At 47.0% G+C, this 23625-nt stretch overlaps 1 protein-coding gene and 1 pseudogene across 3 annotated transcripts in view; both read right to left on the bottom strand.

The window, feature by feature from the left end:
* EIF4E3 (eukaryotic translation initiation factor 4E family member 3) overlaps window positions 1-23625 on the bottom strand; it is a 104968-nt gene that overhangs the window by 5269 nt on the left and 76074 nt on the right. For all 3 annotated transcript variants that reach the window (XM_075549892.1, XM_075549891.1, XM_075549890.1), the window contains 4 exons: window positions 15435-15529; window positions 13711-13771; window positions 11030-11096; window positions 2131-2286 (listed from right to left, as the gene is read on the bottom strand). In XM_075549892.1, the coding sequence (XP_075406007.1) occupies window positions 2131-2286; window positions 11030-11096; window positions 13711-13771; window positions 15435-15460 (310 nt within the window). In that variant the 5' untranslated portion in view covers window positions 15461-15529. The remainder of the gene's footprint in view (window positions 1-2130; window positions 2287-11029; window positions 11097-13710; window positions 13772-15434; window positions 15530-23625) is intronic.
* LOC142448518 (cleavage and polyadenylation specificity factor subunit 5 pseudogene) lies at window positions 9275-10272 on the bottom strand (annotated as a pseudogene).

Genomic DNA, 23625 nt, shown 5'->3' with positions numbered 1-23625 from the left:
CGGGAGGGAGCGCTCAGCCCCCACCTCATGTCTCCAAATCGCCTTTGCGGTGTGAGGCCGTGGAGTACAGGACTGCCTGCTGGGCAAGGGAGGCGCTTGCTGTGCTCAGTCGGAAATTTGTGTCTGAGTCACCTGTGAGCTTTGGTGCGTTAATGTGTGTGCATGAGCTCGTGGGTTTGTTTCTACCGAGCGAGACCTGCAGTGGTTCTGTGTAACTCATGATTTCTCCAAGGTATCTATCGACCTTTAGGGTGCCCAGTCAGCTTGATTCAGTGAGCCAAACTGCACGGCCTTTTGCCCTTGTCTGTTGCCCCCCACCCCCACCCCAGCAATCACAACAGCAGTGAATAGGTCAGCCTTGGTCAACTTCGCCTGATGAATGCCAGGGCCTGAAAACTAGCCTAGCCTAGCAGCGGCCTAGGAACCTCACAAGCACTCCCCTGCGCCTGCTGCTCAGAACAGCCACCTGGACATGTCATAACAGAGTTCTACAGCAGAAGGGACCTTGGAGATCACCTGAGACCAACGTGCTCCCCATTCAGATGAGCAAAGGGCAGAGAGGGAGGCCAGCCTCTGACTTGCTCAGGGTCACACTGTGGGAGGGGTTGGAAGTCTGGGGGCCTGACTTAACTAATCCAAATTGAAGTGGGAAGTTGCCTTTCTCCTTTTTACAGGCAGTTTCATTGCCAATGAGGCCCCAAATCAAAGTTGGTCAAGAACGTTTAGCTCTTAGTGGCCCTGGTGAGGAAACACACCTCCTTTCTGGAGCGTGTCTGCTGAGCTGGGTTTGTGGAGTTGGATAAAGAAAATAAGCCAACAAAACCCTCATGACTTTTCGATGAATACTGGAAGAGAAACTATAATTAATGTTCCCCAGGGACAGAAACGGCATCTGATTGGTGAGCTCCACAGCACAGCTACTAGGCAGAGCCTCTGGTCCAACACTTCTGTTGGAATTGAGTTTAGAATTCAGGAGCTGGTGGTGGTGGGGGGGGGGGGACACACATCTGCAGGCCCTCGCAGTGTGGCCTGGCTCCGCTCAGGGTGGCCTTCATTGCAGTGCCTCTATCACATGAGGGGAATTTGGATACAGATATTCTGTCTCGCCTTTCTGGCCAGGGGTTGAAAGCGCTGAAGCAAGTGACAGCGAAGAGTGGGCTTTCCACTGCAACAGTGCTCCGGTGCACTGCCCTTCCGCCAATCAGAAAGGAGCCCGAAAGCTCTGAGAAATCAGACTGAAAATGGGAGCCTTTTCTTTTTTGGTACTATTACAATAACAGGGCATCTTATCACTCAGGGCATCTGAGATGCAATAAAATCCAGTCCTTTTTTTAAAAAAAAAATGGGTTATTGACTCTTGAACAGCACAGGGAATAGGGAATTTATCATATCTGAGCAGGGCTGTCAATTTCTGTCTGGAACTCATTGTTAAAGGTGCAATCAGCAATTGGATCCACCTGACAAATATTGGTTTAATGGCACTGTTTTCATTGTGAGAAAGATGACTTTTCAAAGAGCACACAAAAGAGATGAACATGAATCATGATGGAAACAATGGGTCCACACACCTATTCAAACCATTGTCAGCATTCCTCCACTGCCTTGAATTCTCCTTCCATCCTCTGCCCAGTCATTGGGAATGAGGAGCATTAGCATTTCAGTGGAATGTTCAATCACCCCCTCTCTTAGAGAGAAGCTCCTCCCCAGACACAGATGTTATACATTACAAATTCCTGCTCCTGAAGGGATGATTGACTGTCTACCTGACAGATCACACAATAACATTTTTGTTACTATTGTTTCAAATAGAATGTAATTTGTTGTTATTATTATTTGCCTCCAGAGTGACAAATTGAAGATCAGGTTTAGATTTTTGAAAACAACAAATCCAATATATATTCGCCTCTTCTGATCCATGCAGTCAAGCAAAACAAAATCTCATTTTAATTTTCAAGACTAAATGTCTTTAGAAAACAAACCAAAAAAAAACAACCCTTCAGTGCATTTTTTTTGAGCTACGTTCTCAATGACTTCCCGTGACTCTAGCCTTCACCTTGTTTGCAACAGTTTCTATGTTTGAGAGTCTGACAAAACAAGCGAGAACGTAGTAACTGGAAATAAGGCACTTACGTTTATAAAATACTGCTTTAAAAGATATGTGGGGCAGAAGTTCATAGATCTTTTCTAACACGGTGGCTTCGCCCACTAAGGATGCATTTACATTCCAGACTTGGAAGACATCCTCCCGGTCTCGGATGCTGACGCTCACACCAACCACTTCGTCATCTGAGGGGAGGAAGGAGAAGAGAAAGGGGTGAGAATCTTGGGCCAGCCTGCGCCGTGTTCTAAGCACTTTATCACTGCAGCCACAGGTCCTGGAGAAGACAGACAGGCAGCGAAGCGAGAGGAACCAATGCACAATTTTATTTATTTACTTTTCTGTAGTTTAAATCCGTGAGGGGTACAGCACCGCACGGATTCCCTGTCCCATGGCCATAGCAGGCAGGTTGCTCTGGAATGTGGCCGGAACCACGCCACTGTTCCCAGGGGCACGCGTTACCTTTCCCCAGGTGACTCTGCTTTTGTCAGGCTTGCCGCCAGGAATCACTGTGTTGTTCTTTGCTTTGCACACATAAGCACATTTCTTGCCTCGATAATATTCCGTTCCATCTCTGGTGTAAATACCTTCAGTTTTAAGAAGAGCCATGTGCTCCCTCTGGTTTCCGGAGACCACATTTATCGGGGCCTTGGACCACAGCCTTTCAGCCAAATTTGCCACTTAGAAGTTCTGTTCCCAGCAGGCCTCCACATTCCCGGCAACCGGAGAAATGCTTGTTTTCTAAGAGGACTCCTTGGGATAAAGCAAATCCGTGTATAACAGCTCCAGCGGGCACACTGCATGGATCCGGGGGCTTCGATAAACGAAGGGGCTTCAGCCAAAGAATTGTCCAGAGAAGTCATTTATCCTTCTTAACATGTTAAACAGCCTTTGACTTTAGGCTCACTCTGAAATGCATGCATCACAACCTACACTCTGAAAGCCAAGGGGACTCACATGAGCTTCTCAGTTCCTTACCGTCTTGGATGCAAACGGCAAGCATGTGTCTGGGCTCCCTGCCAAGTGCCCAGAGTCCGCTGGGGTGCTTAGTGCTAGCTGCCCCAACCCCAGCTGGCCCAAGCGATGTGCTCCCAGGTGTCCATCCAGGTCCTGTGCTTTGCTGGCTACCTTTCCTGTGGGTTTTTCCTGCTCTAGGGGAGCAAGGCTTGTCCTCCACTCCTCCACAGACTCACAGCACAGGACACCCCCACAGGGTTGCTAGCAGGTGGAACGCACTTGCGGGCAGTGGGTGGAGTCTGGGATTTGACTTACTCACCTTCAGGTTGGCAATCGGTACGCACTCTGTGGCACAGCAAAAGAAGGCCTGGCCAAGGTGACAGCCAAGAAAACCACATGAAGCAGGTCTACTCTGACACAGTTGGGATGGACTGCCTGGCCATGAGCTTTTTCTTTCCATTTTTATTACAGTTCTTCAAGTGGATGGGCATACAGTAAGGCACTTGTGTTTATCAGGCGCTTCTGTTTAAACGCTGCCTCTGGGGTTGCCTTCACTTCAGAATGGTTTACAGGACTTCAGAGTGAATGGGTAGGAGCAAAGATTATGACACCTGGCTTTACATGTTCATGACATGTCACGGCTACGCTTGTGCCCGAGCATCACTATGTGAAAGTGAAAGATTACCCAGTGCCATTAAGTCCATTCGGACACACAGGACCCCTGCAGGACACAGCAGAACTACTCCGCAGCAGTCTGACATGGTCAATCAGTTTGGGAGAAGGTTGCCTCGTCTTTCTCCTGAGGAGTGGCTGCTGCATTTGAACCACTGATTCTGAAGTTAGCTTCCCCATGATTGACACACTGTGCCTACCTGGACTCCTCTGTGAATGATGAGCATTATCAAAGTTAAGGCACTTTGCTTACCTTGCTGAATTTGCTAGCTTCTATAAATCTACACAGGCATGCCATCAGTTTGTTCAAGTTATCTTTTGGAAGTTAAAATATTCTAGTATTCAAAGACGATTAAAATAGAGACATGTCCATTCTGCACCAAGTACTTACAGGACAGAGTAGAACTGTTTCAGTGACTGTGAATCCTTATGCAATTGGCTTATTTTAAATAAAATAAGTTATCTCCTCCTTCCTGCTCTTCCTCCTCTTTTCTATCTTTCCTCCTGAAATAAATTTGATCCTGGCTAAATGTGCAGGGCATGACACTGAAAGGTTCCAGACAAAGCCAATAAACATTCCAAACCCAAACCAAGTTCACTGCCATCCAGTCCCTGCCAACTCAAGGACCCTGTAAGACAGGCAGAAGTGTCTCTGAGAGGTTCTGAGACTAACTCTGGACGGGAGCAGAAAACCCGTCTGTCTTTCACAGAACAGCTGTTGGTTTTGATCTGCTGACCTTGCAGTTAGCAGCCCAACACATAACCTCTACTCGACCAGGGCTTCTCAGAAAAATGTCCGAAGGCAGGCCAAGTTAGGTTACAGGGTTAGGGGTGATCTGGATGGCCACCTTTTGGTGGAGAGCAGACAGCGTGGAGATCCTGGGAGGTGGGGGAAGGGGAGAAGGCGGGGTGGCTGCTTTCTACAGCTTGTTCTGCATGCGTGTTGAAAGAACCATGTTTAATGTGTTGGCAGTCCCTGCCAAGCAAAATTCCAGTACTTCTCTGTGTATGTGTCATATGTAACAAAGAAGTTACCAAAAAAAAAAAAGTACCTGATATGGCCAGCTAGACAATTGTTGCATCAGAGTTTTACGTAGATGTCTTATTTTTAATGTGCACTTTAAAGATAACACTTCTGAGCCCTCGATACAAAGATTATGTGAAGAGCCACCAAATAAGGATGGAGGCTTTACAGTTCAGCCCTTTCAACAACGATCATGAAACGGCCGGAGGAGATGCTCAGAAAAGCGCTAGTGGTGCCTCATCTTCTGACGTCGCTCACTTCAGCCTTCCTGGACCAGCAGGCCGCTGAAGGGGTGGAGGCTGCCACCATCTCAGTGTGGCGTGGCTTTGGGTGAGCACAGGCGGATTGCTCGCTAGCTCAGCCCTCCCAAACTGTGGTAAAGGGGCAGCAACTCTGCTTGGGCAGACCCCTCAGCAGACCTAACATCAAGGACCAACCGACAAAGCCGGGTTCAGTTCAGTGTGCTGGCTGCACAGGACTGTAGAGCTAGATGAGGTCATACAGTCTACAGAGAGCCACTGGCTGATTTAAAGCTGCACCGCTAGATAATGGAAGAACCAATGGTTAATAGAAGCTAATTGTTATTAATGGGGCATTTTCTCTAGTTCTGGAAGTGGAAATCATTCGTACAGAATGCTTCCCCCGCCAGGAATGCACATATGTAGAATTACATACATACTGCATACTGTGCCGTGGCTAACTACTCTCTGATGAAACAGAAGTAGTACGTGTTTTAATGACGATGTCCTCTTGGTGTAAGAGGTAAACAAGACACAAGTAGAATTCTGGAATCTGACATTTTCCAAGAGGACTTGAAGCACTTATTGACGAAGACCAACGGTGGCCTTCCATATGGATTAATGTATACAAACTCAATGATCAAAACACCAAAATTCCCACAACTGGGTCAACAGACAACATCATGATAAACAAGCAAAAACCCAAGTTGTTAAGGAGTTTGTTTCACTCGGACCCACAATCCATGCTTGTGCAAGCAGCGGTCAAGGAGTCCAGTGATATCTCGCACCGGGCAAGTCTGTGGCATGAACGAACCTCTTGAAAGTGTGAAAGGGAAAAATGTTACTTTCAGGACTAAGGTGCACCTGATCCAAACCATGGCATTTTCAATCACCTCAGGTGCATGCAAAAGTTGGACAATGAATAAGGAAGACCTAAGAAGAATTGACGTCGTTGAAGTATGGTGCTAGGGGAAGAATATTTAAAGTATCCTAGCTTTCCAGAAAAGTAAGCAAATCTGTCTCAGATGAAATGATATCCAAAATGTTCTTTAGAGGCGAGGATGCGGAGACTTTGTCTCACGTACTTTGGGTGTATTCTCAGAAGAGCCCAGTCCCTGGGAAAGGGCATTCTGTTTGGTGAAAAGGAGGAAGGCCCAGAGAAGGTGATGGGCACAGAGATGCGACCATGGCGTCAAGCGCAAGAACCCTTGTGAGGACAGCGCAGAGTGGGCCGTGTTTCGTTCTGTTGTGCACAGGACCTGGCTGGCCGGCTGGGAACCTTTCTGTGGGTTTGGCAAGGCCTTCAGGGATTACAAGGTGCATGGGTGGTACAGCAGTTCAAAGGCTGGCTGTCCAAGCCCACCCAGCAGTCTTCAGAAGAAAGACCTGGCAAACTGCTTCTAATCGGCCGACCCCCTTCGTCCCCTCGTGGGCAGATTCCGACTCACAGTGACCCCAGAGAACAGAGGAGGGCTGTGCCACAGGGTCCCGGGGCTGGGAGCGGTACAGCCCAGCTGCTGGGTCGGAGCAGTAGGTCGTTTGATGAACGGCCAGTGCTTAACCACTGTGCCACCGGCTCCCTCCACAAAGACTGACATCAAGAAAACCCGCCGAGGCAGTTCCACTCCGCGGTAAGGCAAGGGGTGGCCAAGCGTCAGGGATGACTCTGTGTCCGTGACAAGGACAGAACTTGTCGAGCCAGCGCCATGGGTTCTCAAGTTGGAGCAAATTACTCCAGTACGTTGAAAACAAAATAAAAACCAACTGAAAGCTGCACAGGAAACACAAGATCCTAAATGTTACTTCAGGAGCATTCAGAAATAGCTACCCAAGAAGAAAACACAATTTTAAAGAAGCAATTAAACTCTCCTCTTTTGAGTGATTTCATGATCAAAACAACACAAAACAACAAGTACTTACTGAGGCTGCCAGAGAGTTATTTAACATTTGAAGGTGGTTTTTCCAGAGTGAGGTGTTGTACTAACCTGGCCAATAAACACATGGGGGGTTAATTGAAAAGCAGAGGGATAAATGCCTCGATGAGCCTCACCTTTCTAGTTCTTGGGTATCTTGCTTTCTGATGGTCGGACCAGGGTGTAGCTGCCTTAGTTCCCTGATTTAGCTGGCAAGCTCACTTCCTGCAAGACGTCCCTGAGGAAAAGCTACATAGACCTACCAAGATGCAGCCCTGGGTGCTGGAGCAGCCACGTGGAGACCCCTGCCAGTGCTGAGATGCTTACACATTCACTGACTCAGCTTTCCTCCTGCAGATGGCATCATTGCGTCTGTTTTTGTGAGCTGGAGGATGACTTTGTGGATTGGTGTTGGAAATATGGGTTAATGTTGGACTTGTGGGCTTGGGCAGCACTGGGTTGGGGTGTTTCCTTGATGCACACTTAACCTTTATATAAAAGTCTCTCTTCTACATGAGTTTCTGTGGATTTGTTTCTTTAAAGTACCCAGACTAACACACAGAGTAATGTGTGAAGGGCTTGTGTCTTATTGGTGAGGGCATCCCTGGCTGGCCCTGCACTTGGCTTTGAGGCAGGGGAACAAGGAGAGAATAGCAGGGAGGGGAGGAACCCCAAACACCAGAAGGGGCACGTTCCATTTCTGGAAGACTTGCAACAAGTAAAGGAAACCTGTGACTACGGGTATCAAGAATCCAAAGCCAAAGGTTTTCTCTTGGGTACTCCTGTGCATTCGGGACAAGTCGTTGGGGCTACAAGGAAGCTGAGCAGTGAGGGGAATGTTGATACATTCACATAGGTGTGAGGGCGCGTCAAACAGTGGGTGGAAAAAATCCATCCTCTCTTACTTCCATTTCCCCAGGAGGATTTGGAAGCCCCAGATATGTATGTAACCTGCCTGTGCACATATAGCTACACATGTAAGATACAAAGCAAAGATGTCTTCAAGCCTTGTGCTTCGTGTTCTTATATTTTGTCTCTACCTCCAATGGAGAGACTGGAAAATGATAGCCCACAGGACAAATCCAGTCCCTTTCCTATTTGTCTTTCGTGTAAGTCAGCCAGCCCAGCCTCACGTCTGCTCTCTCCACGTGCTCTCATGCACCAGCAGCACACGTGAGACCTGCAGTGCAGTCCCAAACCCGACGACACTGCTCATCTGACCCTTGCCGAAAAACTCTTGCAACCCTTGCTGTAATCCTTTACTAATATGTGTTGCTCCATATATTTTAGCTGCTTCAGTTTCTAGTTGGTTTTTAGCTCTGCAGTGTGAAGCATAGTTATTGGGTAGACCATACAAAAAGGCCCTCTGGTGGTGCAGTGGATTAAGGGTCAGGCTGCTAAGCTGCGGTGGGCTGCTTGAATCCACCAGCTCCTCCACGGGAGGAAGATGACGCAGTCTGTTTCTGGAAAGACTGGTCTCAGAAGTGGTTCGACTGGGGAGCAGGTCTACCAAGCCCAATAGGTGCCAATGAGTTATAACAGACTCAACAGCAGTGGATCATGTGTGTGTGGGGGGGGGGCGCGGTATGTGTCACAGGACCAACTCAAGAGTCCTGGGGCAATGGAGGCGTGTTCATATGTGAACTGAAAGGTCAGCATTTTGAAGCCTTCAAGCACACGGGAGGAGAAACGTGTGGCTAGATGCTTCAGCAAAGACGACAGCGTGGAGACCCAACAGGGCAGCTGGACTCTGCCCTAGTGGTCCTGCACTGGAGGGGAATCGATGTGGGGACAGTGGGTGCAGAACACACTGCTAAGTAATTCCAAGATGGAACCGGAGACCTGTAGGTTTAGGGTGAAGCTGTCTATGGAATAGTCTAAAATGCTGATAAAGGAGGATTAAAAAACACAAACCCAGAACAAAAAATCATATCAATGTGAATGAGGGGGGGCATGAAGTGGAGACCCAAAGCCCATCTGTAGACAACTGGACATCCCCTTACAGAAGAGTCACAAGGAAGAGATGAGCCGGTCAGGATGCAGTGTATAGCACTGATGAAACGTACAGCTTTCCTCGAGTTCTTTAATGCTTCTTCCTGCCCAATATCATGACCCCAATTCTACCTGACAAATCTGGTCAATATAAAAGCTAGAAGCTTAGCAATACCAAGAGGGGAACGGGAAGGTTGAGGTAGAAAGGGGGAACCGATCACAAAGATCTACATGTAACCCCCTCCCTGGAGGATGACCAACAGAAAAGTGGGCAAAGGGAGGCAGCAGTTGGTGTAAGATATGAAAAAAAATTTTTTAACCTGTAAAAAGTTTTAAAGTTTAATGTAAAGTTGTTAAAAAATACAAATATAAAGTCCACTTGTTTAATATAGTACAAAAACAGTTTAAGTAGAACTCAAAGTAAATTAAGCATTATCACGTGTTGACACTATCTAGTTATTCAGAGTAACTTTACTACCAGAGCAATAGAAAATAGGGAGCAATTTAGGGATTGGGGAAGGGAGCATCCAAACCTGGTCCACCATGTTAATCTCTCTACACCGTGGATCGCTGTGCTCTTGGAGACGGCTTCTCTGACCGCTCCACTGCGCAGGAAATCAGTTGTACATAAAACTGAACCTGCTCAAGAGCGGAGGGAGGCTAGAAATGATGGGTCCGTATCCCGGTGCGTTGCCATACAACTCAAACAGTGGTGCAGCTACCAGCTTGTAATTTGGGGGGACTGCCAACAAGGCTTGCTTTTGAACTTGGTGTGTTCCTGCGGCTTTGTAATATGCGCAGGAATATATGGATACGGAGGAGGCTCAAGCTTCGGTCTCCAGCAGTTCCCAATGCAGTCCTCAGTGACCCAGTCCTGCAGGACTCCAACTTGATGACCTAGTCTCTCTGTCGTGAAGCGGTTCAGTCCTTCAACTTCATCTTCTCCTGGATTAAGTTCACCACCAGGTAATCTGACGAAAGTTGGTCCAAGCTGCAGCAATAACACATGGGGTAGCCGGTGTTTGTGCACAATCAGAACTCCTTCCACAGTTCTCCTCATTCCAATTTTATCGAATTCCTTCCTCCCGCATGTGTTGAAATCTGGCAGCCACAGAGCTGTCCTTCTCATAGAGGGGCTCCTTTGAACCAAGTGTCATTGGGAAGTGGATACAGATTGATGGTGCGCTCCAGGGTGAGGGGCTTGGTTTGGATGTACTTGTGGCCGAACTGGTTGATGCCCCGAGGTCAACCTGTCTGCGAGCAATTGGGCGGCAGCACAGGTATGCTGGCAAGTTCAAGTACTAGCGGAGACGGGGAAAATCCTCCCGTGTGCAGCGGTTATCTGTGACCCGCTCAGAGGCCGCCAACACCCGCCATAACATGAAAGCGCAAGAGGCAAACAAAAAAAAAAGTAAATACATTATCAAGGGTTCCTGAGGGAGGGGAGGTGGGGGGCGGGGATGAAGAGCTGATACCAAGAGCTCAAGTAGAAAGAAGAATGTTTTGAAGATGATGATGGCAACATACGTACAAATGTGCTTGACACGTTGGATGGATGGATGGATTGTGATAAGAGCTGTAAGAGTCTCCAATAAAATGAGTTATAAAAAATTAAAAAAGGAAAGTAAATAGAAAATTATGCCAACATATGTCCAAATATGTCTGATACAATTAATGTATGGATTGTTGCAAGAACCTCCAATAAAATGATCTTTAAATTAAAAATAAAGCAAAACAAAACCATCCCACTGAGTGGTGACCTTTTAGCAGATGCTAAAAACAAACGAACAATAAACACACACACACACACACACACACACACACACACACACGGAGCCCTGGTGGCAGAGTGGGCTGTTCACCATGAGATCAGCAGTTCAAAACTAGTAGGTTTTCGAGTCCTACAAAGATAATAGTTCTACAAGAACCGTCCAGCTTCACCCTGTCCTACCTGAATCAGAGTTAACTGGAGAGCAGTGAGTTTGGCTTGCTACACGCTCACCCCAAACATCACAATCACTTGTAAACAAAAAGCCTCTGTAACTTGGTGGTTAGCAAACATGTAAAAAGCTTCAACTCTCGGTCCCAAGCAAACACACAGACACAGGGCAGGCAGAACGGTGTCCTTCTTTACCTGCGGCTGCACAGTCTGTGAACTGTTCCCCGATAGTGGCCAACAGCAACTCTTTCCACACTGTGGGCTGATAAGAGAAGAGGGCAAACAACACATGCACGTGTTAGGGCAATTTTCTCCAGGAGCTAAAGTCTCTCTTTCTTCAACAAAACATGTATTGCCATGTCCATGTCTGGAGCCTGCAGTCAGCTTCGTATCACAGAGACAAGCAGCAGGATATATCTTATTAGTTACAAAAAGCTTCACAGAGGCTAATGGGAAAGATGGAATTTCCCCATGAACTTTCTTACAGCGCTGCCCCCACTCCCCACCCAGCCCCAACACACAAGTGATCCAAAGTCTAGAGCACGCTGCTCTCTAGTGAAACCCTGACGCAGTGCAGACAAACTGGGGAAAATACATTCAAACCTTTATCATTTCCCAACGTCCTTCCCTCTCACTGATTCAAGAAGTAACAACTGATAATATTGGGATGAAATATGAAAACCTTTCTCTTCAAAACCTTTACCATCTCCTCTTCCCTCCTCCCTTCTCAGCTGACAATGTGCTCCAAAGGTTACACAAATAAAGAAAATTAAGGCCATTTCTGGAGGACGTGGGGGCTTGTCAAATTGCAGGCCTTCATGGAACATGGTTGGTACTAAGTGATATAACCTCGTGTGGGTGAGTACGTGCACGCTTCCCTGGATGTGTTGGTGCACGCTCTGCACTTCTTCCTACCATGGAGGAAAAACTGGGGCTCCCCTAAATAAGACCCACGCTGCCATCCAACAAGCCGCAGCATCCTCACAGGGTATGGGGCTACGTTTCCCTCTGACAAGTTCCGACTTGGGTTCCTCATACCAGTGCCCAGGCCGGGCTAGAATCCTGGGGATTGTCTGGGGATTGTCCGGGACCGCGGCTAGGTCATCAGCCTTTGTGGGCATCAGTTCCATAAATGAACAGAGGACTAACCACAGCTGCCCTCCCTGGGTGGTGGCGAGCATGCCAGGAATCACTGAGTGCATCCGAAAGGCATTCCTCTTCTGTGTACCAAAGAGGCTCCACACGATTCCAGATCCATTTCATCAATACTGGAATGCTTACTCCCAGTCAAGTGCGCAACGCAGGTTCATTTAAACACTAGTGTTTAGTATTATGTCCTAATGAACTTCAAGTAGCCTAGCTGTGTTAACCCAGGCAATGGCGTTTGGTCCGGGAGTAGGCAAGTGGCTGCTCACCCTCAGGGTGGCTGGCCCTTGACCTTGCCTGGAGCCCCACTTCTGGTCTACACATCCGGCATTCAGAAATGGTCTCTTCTGCTTTTTCATCTGTCCCAGTGACTTGTGGGACATGGTGAGTGCAGAGGTGAGGTTGGAGAGGAGGAGAGTGGAGGGGAGTTTCCACCCTCCTCTCTGAGTCCCACTCAACTCCTATTAAGAGAGGGCCCAGCTGCTTGGCGGAGGGCACTTGTGCAGACATACAGTGTCACTCTGTGAGTGTGCCCAAGGGGACTAGAAGGAGAGAGGACAGAGCTGCCTTGCAGCCACGTCTCCATTGCTATTGATATCATGATCACTGCTCCTGGGACCCTGAGCCCAGTGGGAAGGGACAAAACCTGCTCTTACTGAAACTGAAAACAAAACAAAAGACCACGTAGATTCGCTCAGCCTCTTCTCTTTGGAGGGTAAAGGGTCTTCCAGTGCCTCACCTGGCTTGTCGTCTGCGTCCCTGGTGTTTCTATTGCGCCAGCCAAATAAGTCAGACTGGGAACGACACATCTGGACTCACAGGCTGCCCCTTTAACAGCAGACTCTGGCCGGGGCGTGGGGATGTATGTGCTCCTAGGGGAGGCCTGCGGCTCCAACACGTGGGTCTCCTGAGACATTTCAGTTCTCTGAACTCACCCACATCAAAGAAACCATGAAAAGGTGAAGCAGGGTACTATTTGCCCTTTTATCCACTTTCAAAGAAGCCTTTTGGTTTCCCAGGGCTCAAGAGAACAGATTTAACGGGTTTTAATGTTTGTTTCAGTCCATGTGATGAATTAGAATGCAAGTGGATAGGCCACAGATGAAAAAACCCTCCAGAAAAAGGGGAGGTTCTGAGGCTGGGGGTGGGGCGGGGCACAGCTTCTCATGGACACCCCCAAAAATGGTGAGATGCCAAGTCTCCCTGGCAGTGGACTGGTCACTCAGAGGTTGATGGTTCCGACCTACCAGCAGCTCCTGGGGAGAAAGGTGAAGTTGACTGCTCTCAGAAAGGCTGACAGCCGTGAGATCCCTATAGAGCGGTCTACTCTGTCTTAGAGGGTGGCTATGAGTCATCATCGAGTCAACAACAGTGGGCTTGGGCTTTGTGGGAGACGGGAGGGGCTTTAGGTGGGAAGGGTCCTGCTCCCTGTGGTGTAAAACCAGCTTCCACTTTGTTAGTGACAGCTGGTGAGGAACGGCCACAAAGGATAATCAGCTTTTTTGGTGAGGTTTACTGGCTTTTAACTCTCTAAGACCACATCATACAGCCACAGGCTCACAGCCTTTTTATAGAGAAACACATGATATGCTTGCAGGGCGACCTGTCGGGCAGAAAATCACTAAGGTCAGGCTTGAATTTCTCACCGACCATCCTGTGACTCCTGTTCGTCACCTGCAGGCCAGCCTCTCCCACCCGGGCCAGTCCTAAAGGGGGCGGAGCCAACGTACCGTGCTGTCCTTGGGCACTTTCATTTTCCACACGCCTCCCTGCGCATTACTCTCCTCTTCCCTGCATCGAAGGCAAACGTTTACAAAGTTACGGTCACGATACAAGCAGCTCCCATAAAGACCAAGTATTTTTCCTTCCTTACTGGGATCATAGTTTTAAACGACCTTAAAAACAAAATGTTTGAGCATTCTTCTTTAAGCATTGTGCTAGCTGTCCCTTAGCAGCAGATGCCAATGGTAGACAGAGACGGGGTGGGATGGGGGAGTTACAAATGGAATTGGGTAGCTACGAAGGCAGGGAGGTGAGGGCGCAAAAGGCCCTCACCTTCAAGGATGGGGTGTTGGGGCACTCCCTGGTTTATCTAGGGTTGGGAGGATTAATATATGCGAGTATGCAGCACACTCATGACATAAGGGATGTGTTCATGGCAGTGCCTTGCTCGATTCTCCACACAACACAAGGTGACATGGCCACACAACACAAGGAGTGGACATGGCCTGTTTGTTTAGGGTATGACCCTCCTACTCTCATAGGGCACCCCAAAGCCCTGTAGAGAACTCACTCCCTGTTGCCTAGCCTTCAGTCAGAACAATTCAGGTAGAGTTGATCCCATATCCTGGCCTCAAGGACAGGTCTGTGACGTAGGTTTGCTTAGGACAGTGGTTCTCAACCTTCCTAATACAGTTTCTCATGCAGTGGTGACCCCACAACCATAAAATTTTCATTGCTACGTCATCATTGCAATTTTGCTGCTATTACAAATTGAGTGACCCCTGTGAAAGGGTCGCCAACCCACAGGTTGAGAACCATTGTCCTATGAGAAGCCTGCCTTTCTTCTCAATCACAGTGATTGGCCAGGGATAGAGACGTGACTCACAGCAGACCAGTTCTGGGAGCGGGGGAACGCTGCCTCTGCTGAACTTGTAGGGTGACAGAGCTTATGAAGGTCCTCATGACACCCCCCATGGGACAGCCTTCCTGAAAATGATGCCAAATGCAGAGGAGAACAAAGCACTTCTGATGAAGAGCATGGATTCTGATGACAGGTGAGCACCCAGACCTGACGCCGTCAGAAGCCGGAGCTAACCGTGGAAGCGAAACCCACAAAACCAAAATTCGGTCTTTGCTTACATTAGGTTTACGTCATTTATTAGCCAACGAGGCGAAATGCACTTATAATTTATCAGTGAATAAATAACTCAGGAAGCTTGAGTTACTAATTGGGACTCCTGCCTGGGCTAACTGGCTCACTGTTCACACCTCTTACCATCACACCAAGGCATGGCCGTGGAGAGGATGGAGAGGGGGCTTCCCTTGCCCGGGCCCGGGATTGTGGGGCACCACACCCGTCTCCCTCACCTTCCCACCAGTCTGAAAGCTTCTACACGCCAGTGGCTGGCTATTAATGAACAAGCTCGGCACCACGTCCGGCCCAAAGGACCCAGGGGTACCTGCAGTGTGCTACCCACAGCCTCTTCATGGCGAAACTGAAATGGGGGCTCAGTGGGGGAACTCTGAGAAGGCCACCGTTCATCCTGTAGCCTGAGGTGAGGGGCTGGTGGGCAAGGGTTTATTTAATAATTAAGTAACAGCTGAAATCACTTCCCAATAGCACTGGGAGACCATTACTTTGGCATTCCAATTTGGCATAAAGTAAATATTTTATGAGATTCAATACCATTTCCCTCCCACCTTAACCTCAAACTGCATATTAGACACTTACCAAAGTGGTCGCCTCTCTCCTCTCATTAAATGATAACTACATCTCAAAGGTAGGCTAGTCACAGGAGGAATATTATTGTACACACTCCAGAATATCTTTAAAAGAAAAACACTTTGTTTAATACACCCAGTATCGATTTAATGTGCCGCTAGATGATAAAATTAATGCATTAAAGGAAAAAATTAGATTCTCATTAAGTCCCATCCATCCAAAATAGATTTTTCTCAGTAGTCCCTCTAATTTTCTCCCAGAAAATGCAACATAATGTTAAAGAATGGTCCCTGCTGAGGTTGAGCCAAGTGCTACATTTCAGGAACTATGGTTATTAAGCAAACATTCCTATGCAACGTGTCTGCACATAAAACTGTGAAAAGATCTGGCTAATGATTTTTCTGACAGGTAGATGGAATCTAATAAAGTCTGCAGTGCAATATATGTATTGAACCGTGTTTCCTTGTAACACCGGTTCTCTCCTCTCTAAGTTGAGTCGGGCTCTTACACTTTGAATGGGGGGGGGGGTGAGGATGCAGCGGAGGCAGAGGGACCACCGCCCTCTCCCTTTCCCTCCCTAGAAGGAGCAGGGAAGACTTCCCTTGCTCAAGACTCAGGGTGACCGATCGCGCAGAGGGAGTAGAGTAACCATAGTGCAGGTGAGCACTGTTGCTTGGTGAGAATGTGCTGTGGGCCAGACTCTGTTCAGTACACTACAGACACGGCATTCGTTCTGGGTGCAAGCATGTCGCGTGACAGAAGTTCCTTCCCGGGCTTTTTGAACGTTGATGGGGGTTTTCTCCCTCTTACGCATGGTCTGTATTTTTGCCTTTACAGTAACAGGATCTTATCCTTACTGCCTTAGTGCTATTTGTCTTGCACTGTTTTCTGTTGGGTTTCCCAGCTGTGAAGCACAGGAGGAGTGGATGTTTGATGATAACTGATACAAGGTGTTGTAGGGAGTGCAAGGGTGGGGGATGGGTGACAGCGAGAGAAGGGGGATTTCAGGAGTGAACAGTTAGGGCGGGAGGGGAGGCGAGGGAGGACTAGACCGGGCAGTGACTGCACAATTCCGTTTGATAGTGGTGTGACCATGGCGGGGGAGGCTCTAAGATAGATGTGGTGATTGTACAGCTCTCCTTGATGTGACTGTATCAATTGTATGATATGTGAACTATGTGCCAATAAAACTGTTGGAGAAAATAAAAGAACATAGGAATAACAACAACAACAAAGAGATAATGGAATATTTCTAGAAACAACTACCGACTTAGCATGTCGGTCTTGGTAGGAGAGGTTGCTGTTCTCCTTAGCTTCATCGATGAGGGCACCAAGGCACAGAGATGACAGAGGGGCTTCCAAACAGTTCATGGGGACATGTCTTTTGATTCCCCATTTTTCCATAAACGTTTTGAAGGCCTCATATTCAGTCCAAGCAGCTCCACTTGATAGGATCGTCAGGATGAGAACAAGGATTAGGTACAAAGACTAAACCTTTCCCAGTTTATTTGAAATACGCATGAGTGGAAGCAAATTTTTAAAAAGCCCCTCTGCTGGGCTTAAGTAGATACAGACCTCCTGCTGGGCGCTTGCCTGGGGATCTGAGTAGCTGTGACACACACAGTACATGCATAAGACAGTTCCAAAACTAGGCATCATGAATGGAGTCGAAGGATTGGCATGGGATTTCCCTATGTTGACTGACAACACCAGCAAGGTGTTTGATGCTGTTTCATGTAAAAATTCATTGCAAGGGTGGCCACAGTGAGCTATGAAATGGGAGTCCAAACGCCACACTATGGTGGATTTATTCACTGAGAATCCATTCTCCTCAAAGGGTGCGAACGCCGGGATTGGTATAACTGAATCCGGATGGGCAATAAAGCACCTCCTCCCACTGTGGTCTCTCATCATGGGGGGCATTTCCTCGAAGTCCTTGACCATTAATGCCAATAATAACATGATTCTAGCATTTCAGTTTCTGTCCAAGATATGAGAGCAATTCAGTAAAGCCAAGATTTGAACCCAGGCAATTTGAATCCTAAACCCATGTTCTTAACCACATGCTACTCCCTTTAAAGGTAAGGGGGAGGTAGGGTTCAAAAGTCGCTGGGAAAACTCCATCATCTTTTCATCCCCGTTTCCCCACGAACTTTTGGAAATCCCTTTGTATTGCTACCTGGTTCAGGCACTTGTTTCTCCAGCCTTGGGAGCCACGGGGAGAAGGACACTTATTGACGGTGTTTGCCCACAGGTGGGAAGCCCTTCAATGCTTTGGCTCTAGCCCTAGCACCCCACTTGCCTGTGACAGTGAGCTTTTGTAGAATCTGTGGGCAAAGTGAGGCTACAATGCACCCTGCTTGAGGTCAAACCAATTTCAGATCTAAACCCCAACTCCCATAGAGCTGATTCTGACTAATGTCAACCTCAGGTGTGCCAGAAAAGAAGTGTGCTCCGGAGCGTTCTCAATGGCTGGTTTTCTGTCAGAACAGCACTGTCAGGCCTTCCGTCCAAGAAGGATTAGACTCAGACCTCCAACTTCTCTGCCAGCGGTTGAGGAGTTAACCATTTACACCACACAGGGACTAGAAATCCGAGGTGTCCCAACTCAGAGGGAGTGACCTCACACTGCTGCCAACAATGGAAGCTGCTCACACGTAACACAATGCTGCTTCTGTCTCCAACATAAGAAAAGCAGGAATTAGGATTGTGCTGAGGCCTGTCGCTTTAGAAGCTATTCTTGAGAACAAAAGACACAACTGAGTTGGCTAGTGCTGGCACACCAGACAGGAAGAGATTACAGCCCAAGAGGACACAGAGGTAGACTTCATGCTGACTTAACATACTTACTGAACAGCGCAGATTGGAATGTCTGTGCACGAACACAAAAGAGCGAACCTGGTGACATCACCAACAAGAGTCCCCTTTTAAAAGTACTTGGCAGAAAACTGCTGTGTCCTTACTGTAAGCTTGTCCACTGGGTGGATCCTTTGCTAAGTATGTGTGACTGTAAAATAGCTAGAGGTAAAGACTCCCTGCCACAGAGTCCAGGCTGGCTCATAGCTACTCTATAGGGCAGGGGGCACTGTCCCTGTGACTTATAGAGAAAGCCCCACCTTTCTCCCAAAGAGGGGGTGGTGGCTACAAACTATTGACCTTCTGGTTAGCAGCCCAACTCGTAACCACTCGGGCACCACAGGGAGTAGCAGGAATTTCCAGTTCCTTAGGATTTCTTATTCCCGTGCAGAGCTGAAAAGGCCTTAGGCTGGGGTCTTGGTATTTCAAGATTATAATTTATGATTCTCTGCAGCACATTTAAGGAAAGGAAAAAAATGGAGATGCCAAGCGTTTACTATTGAGATCAGCAAACAGATATCAAAAGTCTTTAGGCTTATGATTGATTTTATTTAGCCTTCAAATAGGAGATTGCAATTTTATGTTGTAAAATTATAGTGGATTGGAGACTACAGTAAGCACAATGTTTATTAGAGACAGCTAAGTACTTACTGAAAACCCAAGGTCAAAGAGAGGTGTAAGAGCGGGCACAATGCACTCAGTCGAGTTTTGCCCAGAGCACTGTGACAAGGCCTGGAGGGAAGTGCGCGAGCGGGATCCAGGCACAGTGCTCTGTGCCCACATGCAGCCCACCCCTTAGAGGGTAAGTCCTCAGGCATCCCGTGGCACTCCTCCTGAAGGAGCAGGGCCAGAGGAGAGCGTCTTCCAATGGAGCTGAAGACCTGGATTAGAAACCTGTTTTTGAAATAAGCTTCACAAACCACTTAGCCCTCGACACCCCAGTCTCCTCCTCTGCATAATGGGTATGACATACCTGGGAAATGTTAAGAGCATTTTGTGGTTTTGTTTGTTTCGTCCCCCCTCCCCCTATCAGAAAGTAAGGAATTAATAGGTTCCAGGAGTCCTGGTGGTGAGGGGTTACTCATTCAGCTGCTAACCTCAAGGTCAGCAGTTCGAAACCACCAGTCACTCTACACCGGTGAGGTTTTCTGCTCCTGTGAAGAGTTAGTCTCAGAAACCCACGGGGACAGTTCTACCCTGTCCCATAGGGTCACTATGTGTTACATAGCAGTGAGTTTGTTGTTTGGACAATGCTAACCCTTTATGAAATTCCTAGCCTATTCACTCTAACTGGAGCAAATAAACACTTGACATGCTTATGATAAATTAATAATTCTTCACTAGGGGAACTGGCAAGTTTGTTCCTCAACTTGCTGGTGGAAAGGTCTGAGAGAGACAGAGAAAGAGCATGCTTCATTCATTCTACCACTGTCTTTTGCCTATTGCACTTAACCCACTTACATTCAATGTGACTTAGGATGGGTACAAATTCATTCATTGTTGCATTTTGTTATTTTTTTTGGTTGTTTCTTTGCTCCTTCTAATTTTCTGTGCTGAGTTCTCCATGCATACAGACTTTCCTTTCTTATCAATCCTTGTTGTTTTGGGGGTTCAATAGATCTTTAACATTTTTCTTCTTTTAAAAATTTGGAGTAGATTATTTTATTGTGTTTACCGTGAAGTATATTTTTTATTCACTTATATTTCATATAAATTGGTCTGTTGTATTGTTTGCTATCACCTTGACGTCCTCTCCCAGTGGAAGCTCTATTACCACACCTTGCATCCCACCCCTCCTTTATGTTATCAAGTTGCTGCGGCTTACAGCTCAACCCCTCTGGTGCCTGGTATCAGATTTGCAGCTTTGTATCACTTTTGTGAGCCTTTTACCTGAGATGACATTTGAGTGAGGCTGTCATTATCTCAGGCTATTGTCTCATGATGTTGGTTCTCCATCCAATGGGCTCTCTTTAATATTTCCTCCAAGAAATAGAGGAAAGAACTAGGAGGCAAAGGACATTTATAGAGGTCTAAATATAGGCATGTACATATGTACATATATTTATATATCATGACAGGGAAATATATCTATGTACATATTTTTATAAGTTTAGTAGTAAGGTAGTAGACAGACATCGGGCCTCTATTCAAGTACTCCCTTGATGCAAAGACACTTTGTTCTAATAACCTGGCATTCCATGATGCTCACCTTCCCAACAACATTGCTGAAGACGAAATGGATGCTTAAGCAAATGTGAAGAAAGCTGATGGTGCCAGCTATCAAAAGATATAGCATCTGGAGTCTTAAAGGTTTGAATATAAACAAGTAGCAATATAGCTGAGAAGCAACTAAGCCCACATGGAAGAAGCACACCAGCCTGTGTGATCATGAGGTGTTGACAGGATCAGGTATCAGGCATCAAAGACCCAGAACAAAAAATCATATTATTGTTAATGAGGGGGAGTTGAGAGTGGAGACCTAAAGCCCATCTGTAGACAGCTGGACATCCCCTTACAGATGGGTCACAAGGAAGAGACAAGTCAGTCAGGGTGCAGTATAGCACTATTGAAATATGTAACTTTCTTCTAGTTCTTTTATGCGCTCCCCCACCCCCCGCCACTATAATGATCCCAATTCTAACTTACAAATCTGGCTAGAGCATGTACAGGTAAGAGCTGGAAAGAGGGAATAAAGGACAGATAAACCCCTCAGGGCCAATATTGAGAGTAACCATACCAGAAGGGGAAGGGGAAGGTGGGGAAGAAAGGGGAAACAGATCACAGTGATCTACATATAACCCCTTCCCAGGGGGGCAGACAACTGACAGGTGGGTGAAAGGAGACATCGGTCAGTATAAGACATGAAAAAAAATTGTAAATTATCAAGGGTTCGTGAGGAAGGAGGGTGGGGGAGGAAGAGGAAAAAATGAGGAGCTGATACCGAGAGCTCAAGTAGGAAGAAAATGTTTTGAAAATGATGATGGCAACAAATGTACAAATGCGCTTGACACAATGGATGGGTGTATGGATTGTGATAAGATTTGGACAAGCCCCCAATAAAATGATTAAAACTATATGTATTTCCTCTAAGACTGGCCTGTTTTATACAAGTTCCCTACATTACCACTTATCTAGGAATGTTTTAGTGTTGCCCCGAGTTTTGGAAGGTAATGTTTGCTGGATGTAGGATCTTGTTTGGCAACCCTGTGCTCGCCGGGTTTATAGCGGCCACCCATTGCCTTCTTGCCTGCACAGGTTCCGAGGAGAAGTCATTGCGAAGTCTATGGCCCCTTTGTGGGTGAGAGTTCATTTTTCCTGAGCTGCTTTCAGAATTCCTTATCTTTGGTTTTGGAAAGTTTGACAAAAATTATATTCTTGGTGAATTTTTGTTGTTTAGGTGGGGATGTCTGTTCTAGGTGGGATTCACTGAGCTTCTTATATAGAATTTTTTTTAACTTTGATGGTATTTCAGAAGTTTTCTAACCAATAGGTCTTTACAAATTCTTCCTGGACTTTCCCTCCTCCTTTTATGGGATTCCTATGGATGGCACCCCACATAACTGCTTGGTGTTGTTCTTTCTCTGATTGTCCTTCAAATATATTAGTATTGGGATTTGTCTTTGATTCAGTGTCCTTGATTCTTTCCTCTGTGGATTCAATGGCGCTTCCCCAGCTCGTATCAACCATTTGTGATATTTTTGTGACGCTTGTTTTTGTTTGGTTTCTAAATGCTTTTATGGTCACTATGATTCGGAATCAATTCACTTCAGTGGCAGGGAGTTTGGTTTTTGGTTTTGAGTAACTTGTTCATGAAGTGTTTGCTTGGGGCGCCCTGTTAGGCATTGGGCTGCTCACCACCAGGTCAGTCATTAGAAACCACCACTGGTTCAGGGGAGAATGATGAGGCTTTCTACTCTTGTAAAGGGTTAAACTGTTTCAGAAACCCACCGAGTCAGTTCTACCTGGATCTATAGGGTTGCTAATAAGTCAGCAGCAAATGATGGCAGTGTTGTTGTTGTTTATTGCCTTGAATTCTGTTAGCTTTCCCCCCCCCTCCTGTGTTTTTCTTGATCTCTTTGAGGATCCTAAATGCAAGGCTTCCGAATTCCTTCTCAAGTGGTTCTATTATTATTTCTTCCTCAGGAAGGCTTTTCCTCAGGTGGGTGGGTGGAGGCTCATGATGCTGGTCATCAGGCAGGGGTAGCAAGATCCTCTCCACAGGTGGCAACCAGTAGTTGGGTCCTGGCTGTAGGTAAGTGTGAGGCACGGCTAGCTGTCCTGAGTCCATTCAGGGTGGGGACCCGCTGCAGATACTTTATGGAGCTTCTATTTTCCTGCTCCACACATTCCAATGTGCCAGGGCCACCCTGGGATGAGTGGTGCCATCTCTGATTCCTGGCCATCCCCCAGTTCTGTGGCCACTAGGGTTCCTGGCGCTCTCTCCCACCTTCCTGTATTTTCCCTTCTTAGATCTTGCTTATGTCCTGCTCTTCTTGCTTCACTCCAGGCTTGTCTACGCAGTCTCTGCCTCCAGCTGGGAACTCTGAGAAGCTGCCTCCCTGGGCTCCTCTCCCAGGGCCACTGTCCACTTCCCTCGAGAGGGCCACTCTGCACCGGCTAACTAAAAGGACACCCTTGCGCCATGAATCTCCCCATTTATGGTTTTCCTTTTGTTTCTCCGTCCAGTTGTCCAGTCTGAGTCCTCAGCGTTCCTTTTGATGTTCGGGGTCCTAGGATTATCATCTCTACAGTGCTTCCCTTGGCTCCTGAGACCTTTGCTGTAGGAACATAGCGCAGCAGAGGACTAAAGCACCATCTGGGGCCTTCTCTGTGAAAAAGAATATTTCACAAGACTTGAGGAGAGGAGATGGCATGTATAGCTAGAGAACAAAGTAATACATTTGTCTGCTAAAACAACACAACAAGACCACAAGCAGATACATGTGTAAAGAAAAATGGCCAGAATTCTGTCCTAAGGTTATAGAACTGTAGCAGGAAAAGACTTTTTGCAATATTACACAGAAATGTTTTCACCCATTAGGCTATTTATAGTTGCCCAGACTCCCCATTTGCTGAATCAATGGAATTCCTGACTGTACAGATAGGCTAGCAAGTGGCTAAGTGGACGTTTTTAACTCATACCAGCCACAGCAGACAAAAGCAAAGCTCTTTTGGTTGGCAAGAAGAGCTAGGTACTTAATGAGAGAAGTGGGTTTTGTTTTGTATTCTAGGGTTTGATCTCAAGTGAGAGCCAAAGTTTGGAGAGCTAATCAAACAGCTGAAAAGAGGAAGGATAGGATGTTAGAGCAATTTCCCATGGCAAAGGAAGACGTTAATTAAAAAC

This window comes from Tenrec ecaudatus, chromosome 5 (assembly GCF_050624435.1).
Source record: "Tenrec ecaudatus isolate mTenEca1 chromosome 5, mTenEca1.hap1, whole genome shotgun sequence".
Lineage (NCBI taxonomy): Eukaryota > Metazoa > Chordata > Mammalia > Afrosoricida > Tenrecidae > Tenrec > Tenrec ecaudatus.
The sequence above is the reverse complement of the archived record's forward strand: the minus strand, read 5'-3'. Positions and strand labels throughout refer to the sequence as shown.